Source organism: Rhopilema esculentum, chromosome 16 (assembly GCF_057945365.1).
Source record: "Rhopilema esculentum isolate cy_ngs chromosome 16, ASM5794536v1, whole genome shotgun sequence".
NCBI lineage: Eukaryota > Metazoa > Cnidaria > Scyphozoa > Rhizostomeae > Rhizostomatidae > Rhopilema > Rhopilema esculentum.
Window position 1 is genome coordinate 12,294,559 of NC_142830.1, and position 13,507 is coordinate 12,308,065.

Sequence of the window (13,507 nt, forward strand, 5' to 3'; positions counted from 1 at the left end):
TTTCCTGTTTCTTTGTGTAAGGGGATTTCTAGGATGATGAAACTTGCCTGTGGACATAATGATAATGTACCAGGGCGTTGAAATCTAGGGTGCATGTATTCAAGTTTAATTAACAGCTTGAGAAGTTTGGCCGGAATAAATCTTAATATAAGGTGCTTTAATGTTTGTCAGTTAGCAATGGCCGCCACAGATGTTTTGAATGAGTTCAGAAAGTCGGTGAAAGAGCAGGTAAGATGAAAGAAATAATCGGATTTTTGTTTATGTTTACTGTATGTAATGCAGAGGTGGAAAAAGTATCGGAACCTGGGAACGCAGTTCCCATAAATTTTCCTGGATGGAAATATTAGCAGAAAGTTTCTCAGAAAATTTTTGAAGGGTTAAAGTAAATATAAAAATCTGGTGACATCAGTTAAGTCGAATTAGCAGAAAATATTATATATTTCAATTATTATTTCAGATGTAGCTTGCCTGTGAACAGCTAAATCTAAGCTGCCAATGGGCTGTGGGGCATAGTCTTTTCCCATTTGAAAGAAACTCACAGAAATCTCAACCACTCACCATCAAAATTTTTTTGGCAGCTGAGCTTTCGAGGCAAACCATGATTCAGACTGAGATTATAATATAGGGACTAGAATCTATTTTCACATAAAATATTTCTAGCACTATGGTGATCATAAGTTAATATGCTTGGTATAGGACTCCATTTCAACCATATATTGCTTCTCACTTATCAAAGATTAGGCTGTTAAGCCTTCTCCATAAAATGTACCATACAATTCAAATTATTTTGCCCCTGACTCTTCTGAAACTATGTTTGAAGATTATTCTATGGATTTTCATTTTGATTTTGATTTTTCCATCATGATGATTGACTAAATGAATCAATTTCTGGCTAAAGTTGAGTTTTGAGAACAAATTTGATGCCAGGAGGAACATAAACAAAGAAAGCACATCATAGGAATTTCTAATTGCCACCAATAGCCCAAATCTGGCCCATGCTGATGCGGTTCTCAAAGAATCAATGAATTCTTACTGGTAATCTAAAGGAAGTACATGGCATTTTTTCAGAACGACTGTTTTGGAACAATTAAAAGAACATGCAGGTGGCTCCCAAGTATTAAACAGATTGCTCAAACAGCCAAGCAAGTTGCCCTTCATGGAAAAATACCATTAACACCTTTTTTTGGCTTTGACATTGACTAATAGTCAAGATCTCCAATGTGAAATGACACAGAAATGTAAAAAAGTTGATTGCCTGACAATTTTATACATTCGATTTAACCTTTTATAGCGATACTTCGTGAAAAAAACGAATTAAGCATTAAAAAACAAAATATTCAACAGTTAATTAAATTAACAGTTCATTTAATTAAAGTTTTTAAACGTAAGAACTCTATCAACATCCAAGGACTTAGCTCCATAGCTCTCCAAAATTTTTCCAAGTCACTTAAGCCAGTATCTGTGCACTATCATAATCTGCTTACACTCATGCATTGTATTGTGCACAGCATTGTTTTTGTTCAATATGCTCCTTTGAACTGTTGATTTTATGTTAATAATGTACCATACAACTGTTCGATTTTGACTTATTGTATTTTCCTTGCTTTCAATTAGGCCTATTTAGTTTTCAGCATTTTACCACAATGTTGTTTCTTTATAGCCGTAACTGCCACTAAATTTCCAGTGACACCCTTAGCTTCCATCCTTAGCTGCCATCCGTGTGATATCCCTGCTACTTCAGCAATCTTATTTCCATAACTGCCATAAACTCCATTTAAATAACAGCCTTCTACCTTGATTCTTTGCTGCCCTAATTTAATGAAAAATGAAAACAGTGCAGAGTTTCTTTTCTGATTGCCAAAAACTGTTAATGGTGGCGTACTGACATGCTTGGAAAAATTCTTCTTCATGCTTTTGTACTTGTTTGGGCCTCATCAACATTGTTTCCCAAATTTTGGGATATTTGGAGCCACACGTTTTTTTTATTTTCTGGGATTTATATCCTTTATAAGATTTGTCAAGCACAATAGTTTCTAAGGCAATTCACCTGATTTTAATTTATTATATGGCAGCACATCAACCACTTACTTCTCTTCTCTTCGTGGTCATGTGGAGTTCTGAATACTCACAGAAGCTAGATGCCATGGTTTGGTCATTTTCGACTCCAACTCAGTCCTGGTCTTAAGTTTTTTTATTTTGAATTGTCTCTTATCCATTTTCCCATTTAACTTCACCACTTATCCAGTTAAAAAACTATTCAACTTCACCACTAGAGACATTTTTTTCAGGGTGATCTTGTGAGGAAATTAAAAGCTGAGAAAGCACCTATCACAGAGATTGATGTTGCTGTTAGAGAATTGAAAGCAAGAAAAAGGATTCTAGAGGCAAAGGTAACTTTGAGGCAAATTTCTGAACTTGAGGAAGTCAAAATTTATGATAATGTTCTTCGATAACTTTGGTTATAATTTCTCAATATGATTTAACAACAATTTTTATTGCAAAATTATCGTTGTTTATTTTAATTTCTTTACACATCACTAAATTGTAACTTGTCAGGCTTTCATAAAATTGCTAGACTAAATCTGGATCCAATATGTTAGTTAGATCAAGATAGATTTTAGATCTAGGCAAGGTTCAGGAGGAGAATATTTTGTATCTCGGTGCAACACAACAGACGCAAGGAAGAAACTTCTAGTTATTTATGCATAACTTGGTAAGGACAGGAGAAGCCTCATTGTTAGACAAACCCAGTCAATTTTTCATTTCGTCTGTGATGCAGGCTAGGATGCTAGAGCTCAATGATCAAAGCATACCTTTTCTTGTTGGGCCTACATTATGTCAACAATAACTGATAATGTCACAAACTGTCTACAATTGATTTATTTTGAAAGAATTGTAATGATCAAAACTATATTATTTCCAAGCTATCAAGTAACAACTATATGTACCCTGCATAGTGTAGCTTTGGCCTACATTTTTCAATTGATGTAAATTTGCTATTAATTTTTGAATTGCAGAGTTTTGATAACAGGAACCTTTAATTGGACATTTACGCAACATTTGCTTTGCAGTTTGACGCTACCTTTTATGTTTGAAGGATTTTTGTAACAAATACATTGATATATCTTTCTTTATGTGACAAAGCAATTGCAGCAAATTGTGACTATATTCTATCATAGGAACTTGAATTAGAAGCACCTGGAGAAAAATTTGATAGAGGCAAATGTGAGGACCTCTTGAAAAGAAGATTCTTTTACACTCCAGCATTTGAAATATATGGAGGTTGGTTTAAATTTTCATGTTTATTTGAAATTTTTTTTCCAAGATTTCACAATTGTTCATTGCTGTTATCAAATTTTGTTGCGGCCTTAGTGGCATTCAAAGGTCTCAAAATTCAGGCAGAACAGCTCATTTCATTACCATGGCCTTTCTGCAAACTTAAAATGGCGGTAACAATAGAGCATTTCTAAGTGCAAGGAGTAATGTTTTATAAAAGTTTCAATTTTCTTCCGTGATCAGTTGTACCCACACTAGTTAACTCCAATTCACGTGTCTACTACTTATCACAAGCATTTTGATCAAGTGTGTCTCTTTATGTTAAAGCCCTGAAATATATGTCTTTTTGGTAAACTGCTGCCGGACTAAACCAGTGAAACTCTCACAACACTGTCAATTGTGCAGTAGATATTGATGCTTTAATCATCATGTTTTAATGTATAGGTGTTGCTGGCTTATATGATTTCGGCCCTGTTGGTTGTGCTATGGAAACAAATATTATAAATATTTGGCGATCTCATTTTGTACTTGAAGAGCAATTCCTAGAAGTTCGCTGTACGCAGTTGACACCTCATCAAGTACTCAAGTAAGACTCTGTCTATATCATTTTCCACTTAAAAATGGAACCAAAAAGAGATCAAAATAACAAATGTTAGAAATTTCCAAATGAAACCTAAAAACATTTGGATATATATATGAAGATTTTGGTCAAATTTCCAAATAGTTAGAATGATACAGTAACATTTCGAAATTTTCATATAATTGTCTGTTCTTCAGATCTTTCTCCAAGGGGCATGTTTTTTGTAAAATATCAATAATTTCCATTCATTTTGTCTCCGATCTCAAGATTGACATGATAATAACATTTTTCACACCAGCTCACAACGCCCCTTCCACTGATGTTCATCACCATAAGCGTGAACTGGCAATTCTCCCTTAGCACTAAAACATTTCCTTGTTTTCTTCAACCATCAGCCTTTTTTGCAACCTTTGAAAGCAATTTAAACATACATTAAAACCCTTTATTTCGATCCTCGGCCCGCTAGAATTGAGTAACCCGCATTCCAAGGAGATTAGGTTTAATGGATCAGTTGATGTGAACAACAGCGAATTCTCACTTTGCACTATTTGTTAGGAGACGTTAAGGATAAAGGTGCCATTGACTCAATGTGGATAGAACAAGATTCTTAAGTAAATCCAGTCTATGCCCTTGATATTTTATGAATAGTGAAATAATGTGTTGGTTTCTTTTAATTGATATGAACTCTAATAATTATGATGTTGCCTCTGTATTGCTTAAGATTATATAATCATATTTTTCTTGGTATATGTTACAATTGTACTTTTTCTCCCAAAGCATTTGTCTTATTGCATTTAATTACGCTATTCTCTTAGGGCTTCTGGTCATGTTGAACGATTTACCGACATCATGGTTAAAGACTGCAAGAATGGAGACTGTTTTCGAGCTGATCATTTGTTAGAAGGTCGGTTCAAAACTTGTTCCTCCTTAGTCGAAATTGCAACGTGAAAAAATGCTCTGAAACGCAGTGCATTCGTACAAATTATTATAATTTAACCCATAATTTATTATGATCTATGTAATTCTTTTGTTATTTTAATGGAAGGGAGTGTTTGTTTTGAACTTTAGGCCATATTGAAAAGTTGATGCAAGCAAAGAACCTGGATTCAGAGAAAAAGGCAGAATACCAGAAGATTTTGAATCAGGTAAAAATGATTTCATCTGATGTTCCAGATTTGGTTTCTAATCTTGCTCGCCAAACCATATCAAGCTGTAAGACCCTCTTCATATTGCCACTTATTTGAAAAGTTGGTTCTGATCTTTCAGCTTTCTCTTAATTCTTTTTTATTTCCCTTTTTAAAGACAGCGAATAGTTTATTATATGCCTACTGCGTAATCTTATTCAAAATGGAGCAGGGTTAGATTAAGTAAGAATTTGTAAGAACATCTTGGAAAGAATAATGTTTTATTAGAAATCGTGCTTCTGTGAATCTTTTGGCTTTTCTTTAAAGATTGTTGATCACTCATTGATTAAACTCGACAATTTTATGTACTAAAAACTGATTTTTTTGCTAGATTGACAATTTTAGCAAAGATCAAATCTGGGAAAAGCTTCAACATTACGGGGCGAAAGCTCCTGTAACAAACAACGATTTAACGGAACCCGTTGAGTTCAATCTAATGTTTGCGACATCAATCGGTCCAGGAGGCTACTTACCTGGGTATGTTGTTTAAATTGGTTTGTGTCAGACGACGCTCTATAATTTGAAAAACCATGTTCAAGATGCTGACAACTCGAATCTTGTCTGATAGGCCATATCCCTTTCTGATTTGTCTATTCCTTAAAAATAGAAGCTGTGAGATGAAATTGTTCATATAAAAAAATATTAATTAGCATCCCAAACTTCATTTATCCCCTCCCATCTACACACACTTAATTTCTCAACATATCTGCAGACATAACATCAACTCTACACATCTCCTATCCGAAGTCATCCCCCATCCTCACACATCCACTATCCCAACATACCCCTCCTTGCTCACCCATCCTTATCGCCACACATTCCTTCCATCCACGCACCAACCCTACCCCCACTCTCCTCCCACCCCCTGTGTAAACAAGATGTAATGTGCAGGAAGTTTATATTGATCTTGAAATTCGTCTGCTTATCGTACAAGTCTTTTGAAATCATCTCTAAGATGATAATATCTTTCACCTAGATTTATGCGACCAGAAACAGCTCAAGGTATCTTCTTAAATTTCAAACGACTTCTGGAGTACAACAATGGCAAGTTGCCTTTCGGTGGAGCTCAAATCGGTTGTGGATTTAGAAATGAAATTTCACCTCGTGCAGGACTTTTGCGAGTTAGGTATATGAATAGAAATTGGTGCAATCAGACCCTCTTGTTTTTTAACTCGTTTCAAACCTCATTTCGAAAGAAAATGAATTATCTACTTTGAATGTTGCAAGTAATTGTTTGCCATGATTTCTTACCACATTCAGTAACTATTAGGAGAATGCTAACTACAAAACAAAGAAATGAAATTCTTTTTATTAACTTAAGATGGCTTTTGTGATTTTCATTTTTTCTGAGTAATTATCGAATGTCAAAATCTCAATTCTGCTCTGATTCTGATCTGCTCTTGCCGATTTTCACATCTTTACCGATATCGTTCTCTAGGGAATTTTTAATGGCTGAAATCGAATACTTTGTCGATCCCGAATGCAAAGAGCATTCAAAATTCGAATCAGTTGCAGATTTGCACGTGAAACTCTTCTCAAAGGAGAGCCAAATGTCAGGGGAACCAGCTATTGATGTTAGTTTGCGAGATGCCGTTGCCAAGGTGAGGCATCTTGAAGAGGGTTGGTTATCACCTTTTGATTCCTCGCTTTTGAATCTGAACATTCTCATAAGCTTACCTATACTTTATTTTCTCCTTTGTTGCTAAGTGGAAACTTCTACTGTTGAAATTATTTAAATCAACTTAAAATCTTCTTAATTAATCTTGAAAGAAATGTTTTTGCTGTCCAAATATGAGAAAGAATTGAAAGACATGTAGGACGGTTTCAGTTAAATTGAAAGAGAACTGAAAATGCTAAGAAACTGAAATGAGTTATGCGTTTCTTTGGTTTAAAGAGAAATGTTTTTACTTGATAGATATAGGACTGGCTCAGTAGTTTAGCTTTAAGGGGAGCCTAGTAATTTATATAAAGTATGCAGAAGATTTCTGTGGATGTTAAAGTCTTTATATGTGGAATTCCGTTCGTGGTTGGGAGACACGAGGGATAATTCGAATCAAAATCATAGTGAATTTTTCTATTCATTTATTTATTTATTTATTTATCTATTTATCTATTTGTTTATTCTTCAGAGCCTTTTTTATGCCTAATTATAATTGTTCTCTCATTTTATCGTGATCAGGGTATCATCAAGAACACCACTGTTGCTTATTTCCTCGGTCGAATTCATTCATTCATGCTAAAGGTTGGCGTAGACATAAACAAAATGAGGTTTAGGCAACATATGGCAAACGAAATGGCTCATTATGCATGTGACTGCTGGGACTGTGAGCTCAAAACATCTTACGTGAGTTGTCATTTGCTTTTTTCCTTTTAAAAGTATTACTTGTTTTCTTGACGTCATCTATTACTATTTGAAATGACGTCATATTCGTTAACATTTAAGACAGTGGAAGCTTTGCCAGCCATTGCGTTTGGTATGATTGGAGAAAGTATCAAACAGTTCAATTTTTTTAGTGGTTTCTTCTGTATTTATTTAAACGGGCCTACAATCCTGCAACTTTAAAAAAAGTTTTTTCCTGAGCAGTAATGCAAACAGCTTCTACTTTAATTGAAGAATTTGCTTTGAAACGGTTTTCTGAACTAGAGTGGAGTATTTCTTAAATGTTGGTGTAAGAGGAAAGTTTCACATAAATTTGAAGGAAGGGATTTACACAGAGGTGGTAGAAAGTGAGAGAATATTGTTCCAGGATATCGTAGGTAGCACAAAAAAACTACGCTTGATGCAAACATATCGTTCTCCTTACTAATACTGCCAGTATACATTTTTCAGTAGCAAACATTAAAGCCTCGCATTTAATAAGAATGCAATAAGGATCAAACTGAAGATATCAGATTTGCATTGAATAGTGAAAAATTGTGTATACATATATGTTTTTTGTCGAAAATCTTTTTACTTAATCCACTCTAGATATATGGTTTTGCTTAGACGGGAATTAATTGAGGGAGTTCTGTTTATTCGCAAGCGGATGAAAGTTGACTTTCACCGTCTCTTTTCCAGGGTTGGATCGAATGCGTCGGCTGTGCAGACAGAGCATGTTACGATTTAACGCAACATTCGAATGCAAGTGGCGAAAAACTCGTGGCACAAGTTGATCTGCCTTCTCCAATATCCTTTTCTGAATTAAGAAGAAAGTGCTTCGAATCAAACAGTTAGATATCAAGCAGTAATATATGTCCAATGCTCTGTTGTTGTCTAGATTTTACTCTCCAAATAAGAGGCCCTCGATACTCTACAACTTAAAGTAGTATTCTTTATGGCCTTCAAACATTAACGTTCGGATGAAAGCACGTGAAATCTCAGGGGAAAGCAGACTGGGTATTCAAAGTTCAAGTGCCTTTACAAAAATGCCAATACAGCTTGTTTTTTAGCCCAGTTGCGGATGCTGTCCCTGTCTCTCACAAAATTGCAAGAGTCATTCTGACTTTTTTCAGTCGATGTGTTCAATTGGAAGCAAAAGTTTGGTTTTAATTATATTTTTTAAACTGCATTGCTTTTTTGACTTGTCAAAAGTTGTTTCTTCGCTAGAGTTTCATCTTGTTTATGTCTACAGTGTGCTCGTACTTTGTTCAAATTATGGAGTATTTTGCCACGGAAAAGGTCTAAATTGTGAAATGATTGCAGAAGGATCTTTCCAAAGGTGATGTCAATTTAGGTGCGAAATTCTGGGCTGAAATTATCTTTCAAGAGGCTTGCAAGACTTTAATAAGATTTGCATCGATGAGGGCAGTTGTTTCAGTATGGCATCAGCAAGTTACTGATTGTTCCTTAATTTGTATCCAACATATCAGTCGATGTCACTGAAGCAGTAATGGATAAGGCAGCCATTGGCAAAGCATTTAAGAAAAATGCAAAGGCAGTATCGGATTTAATTTCAAAAATGAAGTCAAGCCAGATTGACGAGCTAGAAAATGCACTCAATGCCAACGGGTGAGTAGGAAGGTTTATAGGATTGCGTTCTACCCTGGACTAAGATCAGCCCCCACCATTCATTTCTAATTGGAAAACATACCCAATATTTTTCAACAACCCCCCCCCCCCCTCCTCCCTCTCTTTTCCTATACTGTTGAATTTTTAAAAGTCACGTTGGATTTAAACTGAGTTTTAATTTGTTAGTCTTGCAAGGTTTATTTCTCAAACAAGTTTTCGCCATTTTTACCACAAAAAATTTTTGGAGGATTTCTTAGCTATCAAGCACGTTGTTTACTAATACCATGCACTAATACCACAAGCATATGTTTTTAAAAAGGTCATATTTAACCTTTTATCTCAATTTCATCAATAATTTTATAAATCAAGTCAGATGGACATTGAATCTGTTTAATTTCTTAACGATTTTAAACTATTGTATCCGCTGTCTGTTATGTACAGAGTTATCATTATTATGAAAACGTTTTTTTTACTCATAGAAGATCTCTTAGTGGAAGTAAAATTCTTTTATATTTGTTTATTCGGTTTTTCAAAGGACTTACACTCTAAAATCTGGTAATGAAGAATTTCAAATTGAAAAGAAAATGTTGAAACAAGTCAAGAGATTTAAAAAAGATGTTCATGGTAAGTTTGTCAATACATTACCATCATACATTCTTTATTAACACCTCCTCAAACCCCCCTCTCCCCTTCCCCTACCCTTAAAGGCGCACCGCATTTACAGATGCATGCGCTTATAAACGATCTGTTTTTTACTCATCCCATAGAAACGTTTTCAGTTGGAATGGTTGGAATGTTTCGAGCGCATGCGAGCCAGTTTGAGTAAGTTGATTCCATAAGCTACAGAGATGCCAATGGAAGTTATTCGGGGTGTTAATGATTGCATCAAACATCTTGAAAAACCATTAGACGACTTGCCATTAGTGAGCTCGCTAAGCTAGCCTCGAATAAAGTGTGGACGGTTCTTGTTGATTTCCTTCAACTTATACGGTCGATATTTATTCTTGCTTTTCGATCGGGCATTTTGATTCTTTGGATTTCAATGGAATCAATCTCAAGGAATCCTCGCAAAGCCGGAGTGTCCGCAAGGATCAGGTGTTAAAAATCGTTTAATTTTGAGAAGATCAAAAATAAGACGGAAGATGCGCGAAAGAGTTGAGTCAACGGTAAATTGAAAAAAACCCGCAGGAATGTCGGATAAGTCCTTTAGGCTGACGTAGAAGACCCAACGGTCTTGTTTTTTAGTCTAATTATTAATGCTTTAACTCATCGGGATAGTAGGCATCTTGATATATGACCAAAACAACCCCAAAGAAAAACAACAGGATAAAGAAGTAATGTTCGCTGATATAGACTTAGATAGTGAAGGAACAACATTGAATGCCCTTTGTTATAATTGCTCAATCTAACTTCAGTTTGAGCCAACATTCGTGCAAAATAAAGTTAAATTAATCCCAAAAACATAGACGTATGCCCTTTTATTCAACAGCCTTGCTTTACTTTGAAAATTCTAAGAAATTTTTATATTAAAGATAGAAGCCAAGAAAATTAAACAGATATTTGAACAGAGAGGAGCTTCTTTCTTGAGAAGGAGTTTTATCCGTAAATTAACCAAAAAAAGCGCACCTCTTAAAACTAATCCATTAAAAACAAAATGCCTTTTTAATGGGTTTATGTCAGCAACTGTCATTTTCTTTTTCAGTTCGTGAGGTAGAGCCTCATGTTATCGAGCCATCCTTTGGAATTGGAAGGATCATGTATTCCGTCTTGGAACACAACTTCAAAGGACGTGAAGGAGATGAGCAGAGAAATGTATGTTCCGCGCTCAAGTTTTTAATATTATAATTTTAGTATTATTTAAAATTGATTTTTTACGTAACTTATATCTGGGTCATAGACAGAGGTCAAAGATCAAAAAAGGTCATACTATCCAACTCCATGCTACGTTATTTAATACTATTCACAAAGTGAAAACAATCGAATTTTCATTTTCTTGCTGTTGACGCCCTATTTCTTTTGGACTTCTACATTTCTTTAAGACTCGCTAATGTAATTTTCTATATTTTTCGGAATTTCCATCTCTTAAATTGGTTCTGTTTGACTGTTTTATTTTGGTAGTAGAGTTAGCTTAAAAAATTTATGTTTAAAAAATATTTGCTTTCGATATTTATCCCAATATGTATAGATAGATAATAAGCCGTAGCACCGGAAACTAGATTGTCTTCAAATTTTGTTTCTTTCATTTATTTAATATTGTTTCCAAAGCATTTAAAGTTTACTTTCTTGAAAGTCTGCCCCATTCTTTGACCTGCTTGCCCAGTGATAATTGACTGGTTTACTTATCAAGTATCTTTTCCTTCCTGTTGTGTAATCGGTACCCTGTTTTACAATCCTAATAAATTATTCTTTTAGTGGCTATCCTTGCCATCAATGGTTGCTCCTGTGAAATGCTCGGTGCTTCCTCTGAGCAAAAACCAAGAGTTCAACCCATTCATCCGTCAAATTTGTAAGTATATATTATATTAGGCTTTCACCTCTTCAATATTCCCCGTTTATTACTTTCACGTAGCTTGCTTGCAAATAAGGTGCCTTGCGAACATTCAGTTACTTATGACATCGATTTTGTATGTCTAAAAGTAAAATTAGGCCCATTTCTTATGCTATCCCAATTCTATGAATCGTTTTGATTCATCACACTTCACTTTCTTTTTTCTTTCCAAAAAAGATTTCCATTTTACTGGGTTGAAAACTGGCAATGAAATACCTGTTAGAATGAGGGAAATCACCCCTTCCCCACCCTAAGATTTATTAAACCGCCTGCGTCACACCAGAGAAAAAACTTTCCTTAGAGCCAATCTTAGCTCAAGCAGAATCTTTAACTGCTATTATTACATAAAATTTGTATATACTTTTTTATTTTCATTTCCTAACCTGGTGAAGTATCGTGTAAAAATATAAATCTAATAAGAAGTTAATTAAATAGATAAGATGATTACCTGTTGCAGCCAAACCAACATCGACACCTTGTGCAATGAAATTTCAAAACATTTAGTGCTGTCGTTAATGAATTATAACTTCAAACTAAGAAGCTAAATGTATATCATCATATAAGTTGATGTTGCCTCAAAAGTGGCTAAATAGGTTTGTAATTGAAGAGATGTGCCATCTCTTGGGGTGCCTCTTCTCTATAACATGCCATGGGATTTTGTGTCTTGACAATTATCTACATCTTTTCCTCGTTGTGGTACGTCCCGCCCACCCTTTTCCCTCGATTGTTGTATTAGACTGTTTCATTTGCACTTAAAAAATATGATTCTTATGCCTTGTACAATGACCTAAGCATATTCTTAAAGGAATTTAGTTAAGTGTTCATAGGATCATCAATAGTAACCTTATTGTCATTTTGGTTTCTTTAGCTGCTGCCCTGACCGAGTTAGACATATCGTGTAAGACTGACGATTCTGGCGGCTCCATTGGCAGGCGGTATGCAAGGACAGATGAGATCGGTATACCATTTGGCATCACTGTGGATTTTGAAACCGTAAGTAAAGAGCCATGTACTGTGACGCTGCGTGAACGAAACTCGGCACGACAAGTGCGATGCGAGGTAAGAACTGACGTCATCATTTTGTGTTTTGCTAAAGATTAACGGAAAATGATCAAAGCTATAATCGTCTTTTGAGCTTGTCCTCCCCTGTTTTTGCAGTCCAATTACATACACATGGAACTCGATCGTTCGTAAGGACGGGCTCATTTACTTTCGTCACTCTAACAAAACAACGATAGTGTTGTGTGGAATTGTTGTTAGAATTTGTAAGCAATTGTTAGAATTTGTCCGCTTTGCTATCGGCGTTTGGGGGAGAGGTGGAAAAAGTTGGAAAATAATAAAAAAAAGTTAGTTAGAAATGCCTGCCTTTGAAGTAAAGCGAGTGATTGTGCGGTGATGAAGTAATAATTTAAGACCCATTTTTTTGCCCTTTTCTGACAAACCCAATCAACCATCAGAAATAAACAACAAACAAGGATGTATACTCATAACTAGCAAGATATTGGCTATTGCCAGGCTGCTTAAGATCAGAATCTTTTCTTGTTTGATGAACGGGTAGTGAAAGCTTTCGTAGCTTAGATTTTAGTCCTATTTTGCTTAATTGAGATCAGTTTTGAATAAAGAACCTCAGCGAAAGTTTCAAAGATGAAACTTTGCACAAAGAAAATCACAAATGATTTTGTCTTGCTTCTTAGATTGCTGTCGTGGCAAATGTGGTCAACGATCTGATTCATGGAAAGACAACTTGGGAAGAAGTTGAGAAAAAGTTCGGGATCTTCGACAATCGTCAAGAAACTACTGAGAAATAATCTAGACAAACGAATTTATTTTAGATTGTAGTTGCAATTTTCCCATTTGACATATAGAAAAAATCCTGAAAAATTCAAACAGTATTTCTCTATTTGTAGTTCTTCAGATTTTTAGGTTATTTG

General features: G+C 35.1%; 1 protein-coding gene across 1 annotated transcript; it reads left to right on the forward strand.

The window, feature by feature from the left end:
* The first annotated feature begins 25 nt into the window (after positions 1–25).
* Positions 26–13,463, forward strand: LOC135682067 (glycine--tRNA ligase). Its single transcript, XM_089113038.1, has 17 exons — positions 26–228; positions 2,289–2,390; positions 3,180–3,282; positions 3,721–3,862; positions 4,672–4,760; positions 4,925–5,001; positions 5,372–5,517; positions 6,017–6,166; positions 6,479–6,641; positions 7,220–7,384; positions 8,099–8,206; positions 8,883–9,028; positions 9,564–9,652; positions 10,731–10,840; positions 11,441–11,534; positions 12,445–12,635; positions 13,271–13,463. The coding sequence occupies exons 1-17, from the start codon at positions 94–96 to the stop codon at positions 13,382–13,384; spliced, it is 2,124 nt and encodes a 707-aa protein (XP_088969164.1). The 5' UTR covers positions 26–93; the 3' UTR covers positions 13,385–13,463.
* Positions 13,464–13,507: the final 44 nt, after the last annotated feature.

Bases quoted from the DNA above. Each gene is read 5' to 3' on its own strand.
- LOC135682067 (XM_089113038.1), top strand. From the start codon at position 94: ATGTATTCAAGTTTAATTAACAGCTTGAGAAGTTTGGCCGGAATAAAT. The intron at 10,841-11,440 runs GTATGTTCCGCG...TTATTCTTTTAG, and splicing joins AAGGAGATGAGCAGAGAAAT to TGGCTATCCTTGCCATCAAT. The intron at 11,535-12,444 runs GTAAGTATATAT...TGGTTTCTTTAG, and splicing joins CCCATTCATCCGTCAAATTT to CTGCTGCCCTGACCGAGTTA.